This window comes from Nicrophorus vespilloides, unplaced genomic scaffold (assembly GCF_001412225.1).
Source record: "Nicrophorus vespilloides isolate i.1.1-1 unplaced genomic scaffold, Nicve_v1.0, whole genome shotgun sequence".
NCBI lineage: Eukaryota > Metazoa > Arthropoda > Insecta > Coleoptera > Silphidae > Nicrophorus > Nicrophorus vespilloides.
The window spans coordinates 20,180-36,796 of NW_017096310.1; the positions used below are offsets into that span (position 1 = coordinate 20,180).

The 16,617-nt window shown below is 36.2% G+C and overlaps 3 protein-coding genes across 11 annotated transcripts in view; 2 read left to right on the plus strand and 1 right to left on the minus strand.

The window, feature by feature from the left end:
• The window catches only part of LOC108556634 (kinase D-interacting substrate of 220 kDa), a 28,361-nt gene extending 14,836 nt beyond the window's left edge, over positions 1-13,525 (plus strand). For 4 of the 9 annotated variants that reach the window (XM_017912827.1, XM_017912823.1, XM_017912826.1 and 1 more), the window contains exons 2-22: positions 3,756-3,887; positions 3,944-4,412; positions 4,472-4,689; positions 4,746-5,226; positions 5,284-5,656; positions 5,718-6,004; positions 6,055-6,196; positions 6,261-6,462; positions 6,518-6,718; positions 6,866-6,880; positions 7,309-7,518; positions 7,590-7,836; positions 7,895-8,060; positions 8,122-8,581; positions 8,639-8,975; positions 9,036-9,136; positions 9,484-9,537; positions 10,094-10,099; positions 10,167-10,323; positions 11,491-11,679; positions 12,746-13,525. In XM_017912827.1, the coding sequence (XP_017768316.1) occupies positions 3,777-3,887; positions 3,944-4,412; positions 4,472-4,689; positions 4,746-5,226; positions 5,284-5,656; positions 5,718-6,004; positions 6,055-6,196; positions 6,261-6,462; positions 6,518-6,718; positions 6,866-6,880; positions 7,309-7,518; positions 7,590-7,836; positions 7,895-8,060; positions 8,122-8,581; positions 8,639-8,975; positions 9,036-9,136; positions 9,484-9,537; positions 10,094-10,099; positions 10,167-10,323; positions 11,491-11,679; positions 12,746-13,455 (5,136 nt within the window). In that variant the 5' untranslated portion in view covers positions 3,756-3,776 and the 3' untranslated portion in view covers positions 13,456-13,525. Of the gene's footprint in view, positions 1-1,100; positions 1,367-3,755; positions 3,888-3,943; positions 4,413-4,471; positions 4,690-4,745; positions 5,227-5,283; positions 5,657-5,717; positions 6,005-6,054; positions 6,197-6,260; positions 6,463-6,517; positions 6,719-6,865; positions 6,881-7,308; positions 7,519-7,589; positions 7,837-7,894; positions 8,061-8,121; positions 8,582-8,638; positions 8,976-9,035; positions 9,137-9,483; positions 9,538-10,093; positions 10,100-10,166; positions 10,324-11,490; positions 11,680-12,745 lie in introns of all 9 variants that reach the window. The other 5 variants (XM_017912819.1, XM_017912821.1, XM_017912820.1 and 2 more) reach the window with 5 other exon arrangements.
• Positions 13,526-13,727: 202 nt separating this feature from the next.
• LOC108556637 (probable small nuclear ribonucleoprotein G) lies at positions 13,728-14,233 on the minus strand. The gene is made up of 3 exons (XM_017912830.1): positions 14,116-14,233; positions 13,912-14,059; positions 13,728-13,843 (listed from the first exon to the last, which is right to left on the minus strand). Exons 1-3 carry the CDS (start codon positions 14,145-14,147, stop codon positions 13,793-13,795), a joined length of 231 nt encoding a protein of 76 aa, XP_017768319.1. The 5' UTR covers positions 14,148-14,233; the 3' UTR covers positions 13,728-13,792.
• Positions 14,234-14,428: 195 nt separating this feature from the next.
• Positions 14,429-15,866, plus strand: LOC108556636 (target of rapamycin complex subunit lst8). Its single transcript, XM_017912829.1, has 4 exons — positions 14,429-15,092; positions 15,143-15,348; positions 15,519-15,664; positions 15,730-15,866. Exons 1-4 carry the CDS (start codon positions 14,601-14,603, stop codon positions 15,849-15,851), a joined length of 966 nt encoding a protein of 321 aa, XP_017768318.1. The 5' UTR covers positions 14,429-14,600; the 3' UTR covers positions 15,852-15,866.
• Positions 15,867-16,617: the final 751 nt, after the last annotated feature.

Below are 16,617 nucleotides of genomic sequence, written 5' to 3' on the forward strand. Positions count from 1 at the left end.
AAAAAAAATCTAACGTGTAAATTAGCAGAATAAATGAATTTGCGCTGAAATATTCATTAAAATGTGTAAATATTTAGATTCGTTTCTATATGCATAATGGTCTCACTCATAGTAATTAAATTTTAATTATTTTCAACAAAAAAAAAATCTTTTTTTTGTATACAGTTGACAGTGAAAACAATGGAATTTAAATGGAAAACAATTTACTTTAATTATATAACTGCTATATTTTTGTATTATGGTGAAATGTTGAATGAATTGCGAAATAAATCATCGATTATTATCGAATTCGATTATCAAGGAAACGTGAGTTTTCTTTTCAAAGATTTCGCGATGAAATCTTATCTAGCTCATGTCTTAATTTACACATACTTTTTTTTTTGTTTGTGTCTCATTCTGACTCAATTTTGTTTTTGATATTCGTTCGTTCATTGTGATTAAGGTTTTTTTCGATTACTTCATACAATTTTGTTTCAAGTGTTGAAACTACTCATGTAATATGAATTTATATCCTAATTTTTAAAATTGAAATTGTTTCAAAACTTTTATAATTTGAGAAAATTGTAAATTAATTTGCAAGGTAAAAAGAAACATGCGTAAGTACAATAGCTCTAATTACATGACATCATGTATCTGCTGTGTTCAGCAATTTAATGAATGAAACTGTTAGAAATTAACATTAATTTAATTTGTAGATAATTGTAAATTTGGTTGCATAATATAGAAATTTACATTTTTTTTTTCAATCAAGTTGAAAATTGAATTTATTTAAAGTTACGTGACACTTGCCAAGTAACGTGAAACAGAATGTAAGGGGAATGAATGCTACTTAACAATTACTTGATTTAAGATTGTAAGGATTCTATAAATTATAGAATCCTTACAGACTGTAATCCTTTTAGACTATAATTTATAGTTCAAGGCGAACAGGATCTGCTATTGGGTATTTTCATGACAGCCGTTGTCATGGTGAAATAAGAATTGACAAGGATATGTTTCTCTTCCACTAACCCTTAGGTTATCCGTATTAAAACTGTATTGTAAAGTATATAAATCTGCAAAAGGAAATTGTTGAAATGTGTAAATAAAATTGAAACCAGAAGCGGAAATGGAGAACGGATCGAACAGTGAACCAGACGGGAGCAACCACAAAAAGACGACCAGACACAGCATATCCACGGCAACGGCGACGCCTACGGGACGGCGAAGGTCGTCCTTCCTGCATCTGCACATTCCCGAGGCAGGCGCGTGGCGTGGATCCTTGACCCATCTCCATCTGCCAACCTTCACCCTCACTTCGCCCGAAGGGCAGCAGTCGCCCTGGTTCAATTTCACAGGGCTCGGCATACGACGGCACTCGCACAACGTTAGTTTTAGCCTCGAATCACACGCAACCCCTCTGCAACCGACCTACATAGACACTTTATATAGGCCAAACCCGTTCTAACAATCCACCCAAAACCAAGTTTTCGATGTTGTTTTTCTCTTGCCTGAATTTACAGTAGATCAACACTAGTCTAACAAGATTTTTCGATGAGTTTGATTAACAGTTTTACTACCTTGTATATACAATGAATGGAATGCACTTAAATTACTGAAAAAAACATGTTATTATGAACTTTTACTTTAAATTATTTCTAATTGTACACAATGACAAATTGAGTGAAAGGTTTATGGAAAAAGATAAAATTTAGTGAAAACTGTCTAGGATAAGGTTATTATATATTAATAGAAGTTTTTTGGAAAAGGTACAATTACAGTGTTATTTATATCAGTCGTCAAGTAACTTTTAAACTTTCTACGATTTGTTTGAAAATTGAATTTATGATTTTTGTAAGGTGTTCTACAAGTGACAGTACTAGGTTTTCTATCTTCAATCTTCAATTTGTTGAGGAATTCTTACTCAAATTATTTTGTTTTCTGTAATCTATTTTACCTTCAAAATTTATACGTTTGTTATTTTCGTCAATGCTTCTTTCTAAATTTTCCTAAAGGTCACCCACATTTTCAACTCAATTTTGAAGGTAATTGAGTTGAAAATGTAGATAAGAGGTTTTTAGATAATTCTTATTCTTTCTCCTTAATGTCAATTTCATGTAAAGTAAATATTACAGAAATTTTATATAATTATCGAATTTTTTCTTAATTTTTGAAAGATTTTTTTATCAAAATAGTAAGTGAAATTATGAATTATGACTTCAAATTTTTATAAAAAAATGTGTTTCAATTATTTCATTTTAATGATTAAATCAATATTTTGAGTAATTATAAAACTATGGTTTGATGCCTCGAATCTTTAGGATAATCAATGAAGAAATACGAGTTTCACGTGCGAAAATGTGAAGAGGCAATGAACTCGGAAGTATTTATAAATCGACGACCCCGGAGGCTCCGGATGAAAATACTCCATGCAGACTGAAGACTTTTTACGTCGAACATCAAACATATTTTATTTCGAATGAAAGATAAAAATTATTAATGGAAAGTAAAGAATTCTCTGTTTATAAAAGAATACGTGAATATTTCAATCTCAACAATTTTCAAGTGGAACAACAGAGAGCAGTGGAAGACTGACCTATGGAACTTTTATGTGGATGAAAATATGCTGTATGCCAAAGATCGAATTGAAATACTTTATTTCGGATGAAAATATATTTTATTTTTTTAGTTTCAATTGAAATATTTAGAAGAATCTACTGAAAAATTGTAGACTTTTCAATATCAATTGTAAGTAATTGACTTTAAAATATTAAGAGAAAATTTACTGAAATGTTTTACTTGGATGTTATTGTCCACTGACGAATTTCCATAACCAATTTGGGATGAAATTTTCTACTGGAAATAGTGAGACATTGCAAATCAAACCTGGCTCTTTCAAAGAAGATCCATGATGTTTTTCGACAACACTCTAATTATATTCCAAGACCTATATTCTTTTGCAAAGTGGTAGAAGAATCCGATCGCTATATTTATAGTAAGATTCATCTTCTTTATCTGCGATCAACGGCGTCTTTAATTAGGATCAACCCCGATAATCCGTCTCAAGGTGAATCGTCGAATGTTTGTTTTTAGGCTTTGGATTGATTCGTCCGTCTACGATGAGAGCATCTAATGCCAGACTGCATTTTGCTCTAAAAATGTTTATGCACATTATATGCCATCGGAATACGTTTTTGGCATTGTCTGCGCGCGACAGGGAACGACGAAAGACGAACCAACAAAAATTCACCGTACACGCGAATGGATGGGCATTTCTGTTTTTCATCTCGCTCGACCTCACAATTAATTTAGATAAAGCCTTAATACCTGGGTGCGAATTCGGATCTAATGCGCACAGATAACGACGAAGGTGTCGACGACGCTGCATCATTTTCTTGTTACAGCATAATAAGCGTGTACATGCGATTAAATAGTTGTAAATTAATTTGAGTAAGTGTTTGAACGTTTTCTGCACGTTCTACCCAAAAACCTGACTGTTTTCTAATTGTTTGCTGCCCGAATCCCAAGTAGTAGTTTATAACTTAGTATACTAATACATAATCGAATCGGAAACGAAAGCAATCATATTGTTATGTTTGTTACGTAACCCGTTGTTTGTTGCGCGCATCAGCGTTATTTAACCTGAATGAAAGTTCGTAGTCTGCTAAAAAAAAATGGTCGATTACTTCATCATCATCATCATGGAGTTATTAATCGATTACCTTTTGCTTTTTGTTTGATGCAATCTTAAGAACGGTTTGATGTAATTTTTATAGACGCTGCACCGGACGGACTCCATGGTTTCGCTATGTTTTCGATCACTCTCCACGTTCATCAACGAGAACAATCTGCAGGGGCTGCAGCAGTTCCTCGAAAGCAAAGACACCATCGTCGATGATAGGGATGAGGTAATTAATGCAGACATAAAAGTAGTGCATGTACTTGAAGATTGTTGCTTTCACAGAATGGTGGAACGGCTCTTATTCTCGCCGCCTCCAAGGGCAAGTCCAGCTTCGTGCGGGAGCTCTTGGCGCACGGGGCAGATCCTAACGCGGAGGACTCCGATAATTGGTCGGCCCTTTTGTGCGCTTCCAAAGAAGGTTACGTGGATATTTGTCTACAGCTGATCGAGCAGCACGCAGAAATCGAGCATCGGGATATGGGAGGATGGACCCCATTGATGTGGGCCACGTACAAAGGAAGGACAGAGGTTGTCAAAGTATTATTAGAGTACAAAGCTGATGTTAACGCCCATGGAAACTACCACATATCCAGTTTGCTGTGGGCAGCAGGCCGAGGACATACGGAAATTGTCGATGAGTTACTGAAGCATGGGGCTAAGGTGAATTGGGGTGATAAGTACGGAACCACTGCTCTTATCTGGGCCTCGCGAAAAGGTCACACAGATATAGTGAAGAGTCTCTTATTAGCAGGTAATTGTGATCCTGTAAAAATTGCAAATTGGATGCTGATTACATACTTTCTGTGACAGGTGCCAATGCGGATACGGCTGGGATGTACTCATGGACTTCATTGCTGGTAGCAACCCAGGGCAACCATGAGGATATAGTAAACTTGCTGTTGGAGTACAGACCGAACGTTAACGCCCTGGACAAGGATGGGTGCAGCGCTCTGACAATCGCCTGCAAAGAAGGCTTTTACGAGATAGCCACATCCTTAATGAATGCCGGAGCTTACATCAACATACAAGTAATATAACAAATCCATCGGATAATAGTTTTATACTTAAATCTAATTTAATGCAGGATCGAACCGGAGACACGAACTTAATCCACGCGGTAAAAGGAGGTCACAGGTCGGTGGTGGAGGCGCTCCTGAAGAAGTACGCTGACGTCGATGTTAGTGGTAAAGATAGGAAAACGGCCTCCTACATGGCAGTGGAAAAAGGATACGTGGCAATCGTGAAGATGCTCTTAAGCTCAAACCCAGATCTTGAGATTCCTACCAAGGACGGAGACACACCCCTATTAAAAGCAGTGCGATCGCGGAACGCCGATATTGTCCAGTTGCTATTGGACAAAAAAGCAAAAGTGGGCGCGGCCGATAAGAAAGGAGACACCGCTTTGCATATAGCAATGCGTGCCCGTTCCAAGGCTATCGTCGAGATCTTGCTCAGAAATCCCAAGCACAGCCACCTTCTCTACAGACCAAATCGAGCGGGCGAAACGCCGTATAACATTGATCTGAACCATCAGAAGACCATTTTGGGGCAAATATTTGGAGCAAGTAAGTCCAACATCCATAAATATCCATTACCAATTTTTACGTGATATATTTTTGCAGGGAGATTAAACACGAATGAGGATAATGAGAACATGTTGGGTTATGATCTCTACAGTTCAGCATTGGCAGATGTACTTAGTGAGCCGTCGCTTTCCATGCCTATCACCGTGGGTCTTTACGCGAAATGGGGCAGCGGCAAATCATTCATTCTAAACAAAGTGCGCGACGAAATGAAGAACTTCGCCAGACAGTGGATAGACCCTGTATTCCAATTCACTCCTCTCCTATTCATCATCCTCATGCATATATCAATGCTAATTGGTACCATCGTCGGTTTATCCGCATACAATTGGATACTGGGTCTTTCCGTTGGGCTTGCCGTGCTCGTTGTCTCCTACATTTTCTTAGCCCTTGTATGGTTTGCCAGTAAAAGGTGTGATATAGAATATACCTACAAGAATAACGTGCAGAGATAATATAGATTCGTTGTTCAGATATGACTGGGATTGGCCGTACAACTTCAACACGAAGCTCACGATGAAGATGAACAACCTGAAGCTCATCCTGCAGATTATGTTCTGCCATCCTCCGGGCGCACCCACTCACGACACCCTCTCTGCTCAACCAATCAGATTCTACTTCACCGATCAAATCCGAGTGAGCAGCACAACAGGAGGTGAAAACTCTGTTGTGCAGATGATAGGCTCTTTATACGACGCTATCGAATCCGATTACGGCGCCGTCGTCACCAGACTCTACAGAGCATTCAAACCAAAACCAGGTACAATCTAACGCCATGTAAAACAATCCGTTACATCATTACAATTCTAGTGAAATCTTCATCTTCGTGGAAATGGAGGAAAGTCTGCTGTTTACCCTACGTGCTTGTTTTTGAGATAATATTCATATTTTTTTTAATCGGTGTTTGTGCCTTGACTGTATATATCCTACAAGTGAATACACTTGAAGCAAAGTAAGCTATGAAGTTCTTTTAAACTCTACGTTATGATTCATTTGATTTGTTGTTGCTTTTTCAGCGAGGTTGTGGAAAAGATGACCCTTCAAGTAATCCTAATAATAGCGGCCTTCTTCTTGGGAACGGCGGCAATTGCCAACTTGTATACGTGGAGCAAAATGTTCGGATCGTTGATCTTTTCGCAGAGACGACACTTGCAGCGCACCATCGCCAAACTGGATACGCTTAAATCCGAAGGTTTCCTCCAAGCCCTTCGATCAGAGGTACCAATCTAAAAGTCCACATTCTTAATCCAAAGTTTATAAATTTTAATTTTAGGTGAATCTTATGAAAGACATGGTGAAGTGTCTGGACAGTCTTAGTGCTCAGCAGACGCGACTCGTGATCATCGTGGATGGATTGGATAGTTCCGAGCAGGATAAGGTACTGCTCGTTCTCGACGCCGTTCACATGCTCTTCTCCGATGCCAATTGTCCGTTTATTGCGATATTAGCTATAGATCCGCACGTTATATCCAAGGTAAGCCTGACGTGAGACATTTGCTTCTTCATCTTTGTTTTCTTTTGTATTTCGAACATACGAAGAACAAAAAAACGATCGACACGAGAAACAAACATTGCTAATTACTATTTGAGCACGTTTTTCTGTCTGTTCTCATCAAATCAGATCGCTTGGGATAAAGTGAGTCCTACTTTATTTTTGCTATGTTGTTTGTTATCTTCCCTCAAGTTTCATACCCAAATGCCATTTGAATGTACTTGTGTTTCTCCACTTCAAAACGGTTTGCATTACACAATTATAGTATTGCAAAATAAGTGATCTTTAAACGCATGTAATTTCAATGGCTGACGACTATAAACTAATTTGAATGTTTAGTGTGCACCAGAGTTGGAAAATAAATATTAGTAATACAAGTAGAAATATTATAAAGTCTAGCTTAAATTTATACACTAGCTCTGGTCTCTTTTATGAAATGTATTATTTAGCTACTCGTATCATAAAAACTACATACAAAGTAGTTTCTTTCATAAAATCGTAGTTAATTGATGTTTTTAATTTTATTCTGCATCCTAGTGACCTAATCTTTCGATGTTTGTTATGTTCGTTAGGCTGTGGAAATGAACAGTCGAAGACTGTTCAGCGAGAGCAACATTGGTGGACACGGTTACCTGAACAATATGGTGCATCTTCCATTCTACCTGCAGAATACTGGCCTGAGGAAGGTGAAAGTAGCCCAGCAAACGGCAAGCATTCCCCGCAAGAGCAACGCAGCAGCAACCACTTCAAATGATGATGCTCTAAGCGTAACAGGAAAATCCGTAAGTATTTCATCATCAATCTTGAAAAGTACAAACAATAATTAAGCTTCTTGTATATTTGTTACTTATAGCTGTCAGCGCGTAGGTTGTCTTCGGAGAATACCCTTCTGTCGAGCACGGAGAAGCTATCCAAGTTCTCGATGCGCAAGGGCTCAAAGAAGTTGAAGCTATCTGAATCCGTTGCCAGTTCCATCGGTTCGAACCTGAACCGAATTGGCGGCGCTCAAGATTTAACAAAGATGTTGCTCACCGATGATTACTTCAGCGACGTGAACCCCAAATCCATGCGAAGACTGATGAACGTAGTTTACATAACTGGTAAAGATATTAGATGATGTTTAACATAATTGCAGATGTTGACATTTGCTTGTTGCAGGTCGCCTCTTGAAAGCATTCCATATAGATTTCAACTGGTACCGTTTGGCATCTTGGATAAACATCACCGAGCAGTGGCCATTCCGCACATCATGGATTATCTACCATTTCGACACATGCGAGGACAAGTTGGAAGATAACGTTTCGTTGAAGGCCATCTACGATAAGTGCGTTATCCTCATTCCTTATGTATTAAGGATATTGTGAAAATTAAACTTTCTTTTGAAGGATCCGGCCTCACATTCCAACTTTGAAGGATGTCGAGCCGCTGCTCGAGCTGGACAGAGATGAACGTAAGTTCGATATCTTCTTAACATTCCACCGTTCGAGTCTGCTGGTAAGCGACCTGAAGATCTTCTTGCCGTTCACCATCAACCTGGATCCGTACCTAAAGAAGGTCATCAAGGAGGAGACGCAGGGATTGGACGAGGATCTTATTATGGGTACGCCCCATCGACCTATGAGCATGACGCCTATGCATTCTCCATGGCCACAGTCTGCTTCAGATTGGTCTGCTCAGAAGCATCCACTCAGCAGAAGGATGAGGAATTTGAACAGGACTCATGGGCCTACGGCTGTGGTCTATCCTCAAGCAGGAGTTATGGGTTGGGCGCAACCTTGGGGCGACCACCTAGGCATGGCCACGCCTCAACCTCAGTACCCATTAGCTCCTGTCACCAGTATTTCTGTAAGCAATAACTAATCAAACATTTAATCTTCAAATCAACAAAATACATTATTGTAGCCGGAAGTGTTGGAGTGTAAGCTATCCTCGCTGAACGTGGACGGCATCTGCAAGCTCTTGCAAAAGATGGACGAGTTCTCCCCGGATGCTTTAACCGAATACACCGATATTTTGAAGCAGAACAACGTGAACGGTCGTGTGTTGCTCCACTGCGATCTGGAGGAGCTGAAGAGGTTGCTGAATATGAGCTTTGGAGATTGGGAAATGTTCAAGGTGATGATTGTGTCGCTGCGGGAGCACGAGTTGACCACGGTCATTCAGCAGGATGAGTCAAAGAACGTTAGGTTCACCATCGGAAAGAAGCAAGTGGTGCCATCAACGTCCGAAAGCAGAAAAGGTAAATATCATCCATTAACTCTAATAATATTTTACTAAATTACTTTCTTCAATTTTTTAGGAAGTTTAACAGGTAAACCTGTTACTTCCGGAAGCGAGAGCGAGTTGAAGATCCAGAATGATACTTCCAGCAGAAATAAGCAAAGTGTGATGGAAAAACAGGTATTGTTTTCATTCTTTTTTCTTACAAAAATTCAACTAATAATTTAATAAATCAACATATTAGCAACAATATTAATATATAGAAGGAACATTCATTAAGTGCGTAATAATTTTAATTTTTATGGTGTTTTTCAATTTTATCTCTTCTTAATTCATTCTATTTCTACAGTTCCATTAATATTTTGTCAAATATCTTCAAATTTGTTCGTATCCAATTACAAATCTATATTTCAATTTCTTTATAAATCTTTCCACTTTGTTTGTTCAATGAAACTTTATATCTTTAAAATCTTCTTCATATTCATACATACTCGAAACCATCTTTCTGTAAAGAATTGCTCTTTCAGCGATATCACGTAGACTTACAATTGGCGAATAGCCTGTTTCCTCTACTCGAGAGAGTAAGTAAACTATACCAACAACCTTGCTATACTATTATGAATGCTGCGAAGATTCCCAAGTTTACTGGTGCTATGCTTCTTTCAATCTTTAGAAAATAGACTCTTATATATTTATTATAAATTGCATAATCCAAAATACCCACAGTCAGCACTCTTCAACCTTTCTTTTAGTAATTAGATGCAAGACATTTGATACCAAACAAGTATTTAGCAAGCAGCATTCAACTATTACTTTGACTTTTTTTAAAAGAAAATATTCAACAAATTTTGAATCTATAAATCTTATATATTTAACCAGTTGTTTCTTAAAGTAAATAAATTAAAAACTTGAAATGTAGCATTACGCAATTAAAACAAATTATGTAATTTTCTTATGAATGTAACATCTATTTAATATGATTTTATCTGTGTACAAATCGTATTTCGCCATTACTATTCTTAGTATAACATCTTGGCTTTAGTTTTGGCTACAAACTTAGTAAATTTTTCCCTCGTTGTTGCTATCATTAATATAAGCTATTTATTTCTTTCTTTAAACTTACTGTTGGATTTATAGTATCAGGTAACAGTAATCATAATATTCTTATACGTTTGAAATGCACAGTTTTACTAATATCTGTATATTTTAGGTGACCTTAGAGGAGCAGATGATTTGCGGAGCGCTTCAAACATTAAACGAAGAGGCATGCGAAGATGTGATGGAGGAGACGGAAGACGTTATGGAATCGGATGGTGCGGACATACCGAGGACGTTTGTGATCCATCCGAGTCCGGAGAGCTCTCAAGGTGAAGAATCTCAGAGCATTCGATCGTGCATGAGCTTGAAAAACGGCGAAAGGTTGCAGAAATCTGTCACCTATGTGGACAATAAATGTTACATCGAGCCGACAGTCACGATCCTGGATCCCGAGGGCCGTGTCGTCGATGCTAACAGCAGCAGCAGCACGGTTTCCTTGGGAACCATCAAGAGTTCAAACGCTTCTTTGATGTAACCATACAACAAAAAAAAACCTTTCCATCAAAGTGCCATTAATGATAACATAGTTCCTAGGAATTCTATTTATAACTTATGATACATTTACAACCGTTAGTGCCAATAAGCGTATGGATCTCAAAACATACAAATTAGTATAATAATAGCGTAATCAAAAGAAAATGTTATATAATGTAATTGATTAATTGCCGCAAATTGCCTATTTAATTGAAATCATTCCTTATACAAACAAACGGCAATTCTGATATTAACTAACGTAAAGTATTATACTTATAGATACTAATTAAGTTACGAGTTGATATTATATTTTAGTAGTGATATATCACAGTAGTTTACCAAAAAAAAAAAACAAATATGAAGTATTGATGAAAAAAATCAAATTGTATTTATTTTTTGTTTCTTATTTTGTGCATGTGTTCGCCATACCAATTATTTTGTTTCTTGATTTTATTTTGCAGTTATTGAATTCACTTTATTATTATGATTAGTGCAAATTGTTGTTGAAGATTTTTAATGATTTAATTTTGTACCTTGTATAAAATATTATTTCGTTTTCGATTTTATATGATTCTCCGCACCAATAAAATTTGTACGATTTTTGTGAACCATTAAATACAATCGTTTCTTATCTTATTTTGATCGTAGTTTGCTGTGCAAGTTGGTGTTTTCTATTTTGTTGTTACTAGTTTTTTTTTATTCTTAGTTGCTGTAGTTTAGTGAATTCAATAGCTGTTGTACGTGTTTACTTGTATGTAGAGAGTTTAACTAATTTTAATTTAGTTTAATATAGTTGCGTTTATTTCATTAATAAAATTGTTGGGATGGCGTGCTTCTCTTATTGTCGTGGCATGCGCATTGTAAATGTAGTCGCTTTAGTTACGTAAATTAGATTAGAGCGGTCTTAAGTTTTGATTTATGGTGTGGTCTGATAAGAGAGGACTAATGAGGTGGTATTTCAGAAGCGGCGCCGTTCGACTATCGCTCAAGAACCAACAGCTCGTGCGGAATCGGTGAAACGGACTTCGTTCTTCTTCAGTCATCACCTATAGGTGCTCTGAATTGGCAACCTGTAAGCATCTCCATCCAAGGTAACTCGGAGAACATCAGTGAGCAGAGTTCGAGATGCAGTTCTCCACATTTGACTCCAGGTAAAGTAGTACAATCATAACGTTGGTAGCACTTTTCAAGTTTACAAGAATAGAAACTCTTAAAACTTTAAGAATTTATGTTCTCTGATTGGTCAATATATGAATCATATAAGATGATCGACCAATCACAGAGTATAAGGCTTTAAAATCCACGATTGATACTTCTAATATTACACAACTAAATACTAATATAAGAAACACTTACCTAAACGAAGATTTCTACACTAAATCGATTACACAGCTTCAATTTTCTTCATGTACAAAGAGACTCAAACTTCTTTACAAAATGTCACTTAAATCTTCCATAACAACGCATATAACAAAAACAACTGCACACTTGATCCAATCTTGTTATTGAGAATTATATAATACCAATACAAATGAGCGTCAAAAACATCTTCAATTCACAATGAACTTTCTACTAAATTACATTTACTCAATAATTATTGATAATTAATGATATTATTATTGATAATTCATTGTTTAGATTACGTATCAGTCAATTTTTGATTTACATTTAACACTTTCAAACAACTTAAATATTAATACTAAAGTATTGAGTATAATTAATGAAATGATATCTGACTAATTGTGTTTATTTCTTCTAAATACAACAAGTGTTTTAAGTGATAAATGTTAAAATTACATTATTAACTTTGATTTATTTAGATGAAAGAAAATTGTCTATTCTGGAGGGAAATGAAACTAGTTACGTATAATGCGAATTAAGAGAAAAAAAAGCGAAAGATGTAATATTTTATATTTGTTTTCAATCTTACCGAAGCAAAAGTCGAAATGGAAAAGTTTAAAAATAGAAGGCGAGTGTTGGAAATGTAAGAAACTGAAGTTTGTTTATTATTCAATGTTTTGTATTATAGTTATTGGTATAAGCAAACTATTCCTATTGTTATCTTTGTTAATGATTCGTTAGTATTGATGTTTGTGATAAGTTATTGTTGTTGTTATGGGAATATATATATATTTTCATTGGTAAATTAAGGATTTTTAGTGTACAAGTAGTGTGTGATAGTTGAGATAATTTTGTATTAATCTGTTTTGTTTTCAGTGATGGAGAGGAAGACGAACAGTTTCAAGTTGAGTAATTTCAAGCCGTCGTTGGATCTGGATGGAAGTAAGCGAGGAAAGCACGTGATAATAAAGTCGGATGGAGTTGATGGTAATTCCATAAGCGTTTCCACGAAGAACGCGACAGTTTTGTACGAGAAGCAGGAGAATAAAGTGCGACCGACGAGTCTGATTTTGAAGTCGGAGAAGGCGACGGCTCGAAACCGTTCACGGTCTATCGACAATTCGAATAACAAGCAGAAGCAGAAGAAGGGCTTCGACCAGCTGCAGAAATTGCTGTACTCCAGTCCGGATCTGAACGATGCCAGCGATAACGAAAGCACTCCACTCGTCTCCGACAATTCGACGCCTTCGAAGACATTCAGTCCGGGCTACATGACCTCGCACAGCTCGAACAGTTTGGCCAATTCATTCCAGAGCTTCTCGCCGGACGAGAAGACGAACCTGAAGAAGGGCGAACAGACCATCTCCGAGACCAGTCCGATTGCCTACAATTTGGCTAGTAAACAGGCTTCGGAGGGTTCAGAGCACAGCATCTCTTTGGATAGTTCGAGGTTGATGTCTGCGAGCAATCTGAGCCTCTCCAGCAGGAATTCCATCAGCTCGGGACAGCTTTCGAGGCAGGACGCGCTCGATGGAAACGAAGAGAATCTGACGGACGTTTATTGTGATCCCAAATGTAGAAAGTAACAAAAGAAAACCCATGACAACAGCTTACTTATGACAATGATATTTACTATTAAATAAGAACGATAATCAATGTTTTGTTTAATTTCTCCCACACCACCAAAATTATTCAAACCTATTGAAAATTAATAAAAATTTTATCAATTTTTTAAGATAAAAGAAAAACAAGTTTGAAGATTCCTGCAGTTTTTGTCTTGATAAATAAAAATTAGGATCATACAGCTTACAGCAGTAAGAAGTTTCAGGAAGACAAAGGAATATAATGAAAACAAACATTTTCTCTTTACATTTTCAAAGTTTTTATTACAAAAAAAAAATCTTATATTACATGGTTCTAATACTACACCCGGTCCAGGGCCTCAAGCATGACTATACTGTTTCCACGGATAACCTAAAACAATCAAATTCCAAATGATCACCAGTTTCATCGCAAATCAAGATGCAATGCAATTAACTTACCACCATACCAACAGTGTTCTTGGAACCATCCTTGCATTCCTCGATGGTTTCATCGACGACGAGGTTCATGAAAGGATCGAAGCCTCTCAAAATGCCCACAACTTGCCTTCCTCCATTCAACTTCAAACTAAGTTTTTTGTCCATAAACCTGAGCACATACACAAATCGTTAGATAAAATGATTAAATTCGTTGCTAATGCTTACTTCTTCAATTCTGGAGGATGAGCCTTCGACATGTTTGAGATTTGTCCTGTACTTCTAACGAAACGAAATCAAATAGTATTTATTTGAGGTTAGCACCAGTCGGTTTGTTTAAGATGCGGATTGCAGGGTAACCAACCTTATTATTTTTTTCTGTTTTCAAAAATTTGTAACTTTTGATTAATAACATAGAATTTATTAATAAAAATTTATAAAAACGTTTGTACCAAAGATAATTCGATTATCATTAATATTTAAATTGAAAGCGATTTAATAAGTAATAGTATTAAACATAATTTCATATTTATGGGTTGGCTACTTATGTAATTCAAGGTGTTGTAATCATTGTTTTTGTAAACCTAACCTGTACTCTTATTGGTAAACAAGAGGTGTTTTTAGTGGTTTAAGTCAGTTTAAGAATAACGGAAAATGTATGCAAAAAATTAGTGTTTGAGAAAGTGCATGCTTATTGAATTGTTGTAATAACCATGTCTGGTGAAGCAGGAGCAATCGGGAGTGATCAAATCATATTTGCCACAGGTGGCTATGATCATACAATCAAACTTTGGCAAACGCACACAGGGAATTGCCAGAAGACATTGCAACATGCAGAATCTCAAGTCAACATGCTTGAAATCACACCAGATAGGAGGTATTTGGCTGCAGCCAGTTACCAGCACATCCGTATGTTCGATCTAACCACCACAAACCAAAACCATGATTTCAACTATGAGGGAGTCCCCAAGAATGTGACTGCTGTGGGTTTTGAGAAAAACACGAAATGGATGTATTCCGGAGGCGAAGATGGCAAAGTGAGAATTTGGGATTTGAGGGAGACAACCAATAATCCACATCATTATGAAGTTTTTGCACCTGTCACCTGTGTCCAGCTTCATCCGAATCAGTCGGAAGTGTTCATTGGAGATCAGAATGGCACTATCCATATGTGGGACATGAAGACAGATAATGCTGATCAATATGTAAGTTAAAATTTGATACAAAAGCAATTCACTTAATTAATTAATAACAGATTCCAGATTTGGATAATATGATTATTGATTTGGCCATAAATCCTGATGGCACACATTTAGCTGCTGTTAACAGCAAGGGCAGATGCTTCATTTGGAGTATTTCTGGTGGTTGTAAATCGGAGGAACGCACCACGATTCTTCCGAAAAACAAATTCGAAGCTCATCCGAGGCAAGCGTTGAAGTGTAAATTCAGTCCAGATTCAAAGTACGTATCAAATATTAAAGTATTGTCGTGTCCCAGGATTCAAATATCTCTGGACACTGTAGAATATCTCGTATTTATTTCGTTCTGGAGTCCTTGTGCAGTTTTTAAGGAATGCTAGAGATGAGTTTTTGTATTTAATCACTTACATCACTTTTTTTCATAAATTACAGTTATCTAGTCACAACATCGTCGGATCAAACAGCGAAAATTTGGGACGCTAAGAACAATTTCAAATTGATCAAGGAATTGAAGCATAACAATAAAAGATGGGTTTGGGATGCGGCTTTCAGTTCGGATTCGCAATACTTGTTTACAGGTAAATTGATTCATCTCTATGAGAACGATATGAAATAAAAACGGATGTTCGTTTTTTCTTTTCAGGATCTTCGGATAATATTGCGCGCTTGTGGAACGTGAAGGATGGAACCATCGAGAGAGAATACGTGGGACATCAAAAGGCCATCACGACAATTGCTTTTCGGGACGTTTTTGTTCCCGCATAAAACTATCTATTATTTTATAATCTATATATATATTATTATTAATGTATTGACTACATAAACCTTGTTTTGCTTATTTAATATGACTTTTTATTATTTACCACAACCAGAAAAATCAGTCAGACAAATCAGAAACATTAATAAAGTTTTACAATTTCAGAGCTGCGTTTCCTAAAAAACACAAAATTGCAACCAAATATACTTGTAAGTATGAAGGAAAGAGTATACTTTTTTTGAATCCTCATTTTAAAACTCAAATTTGATATTGTATATTAAGAGAAGGGTAAAAGCCACAATTCTGAAAATTGTCTTGTTTAAAACGCCAAAGTTTCTACTTTAATATGCATATTTTTTGATTTAATAAATATGCTTCGTTAATCAGTAATTAAATAAAATCCGAAGGCCTGACAAGAAGATAGAAAAATCGACATATTTGTTTCAATTATTAACATTTCGTAACCATTGATTTATTACAATAAGAACCTTCTTATATAATCATAAGAAAATGAAAAATCTTATTATATTGAGATTTTCATAAAATCATTCAAAAATTGCCATCTAATATGTACGTACGATGACTAGTAAATGTATACATTTGCTGATTTATTACCCTTAAAATTATTTAATATATCTGATAATTAGCACAAAACACATGCAACGAAATGGATTAAATATTGTTTTTTTTTTATCAAATACAATAATAAAAATGTGAAGTGCTTTGCAAATACTACGTTTATTTGATAAAGCTGATAAGAAAAGTATGAATCAT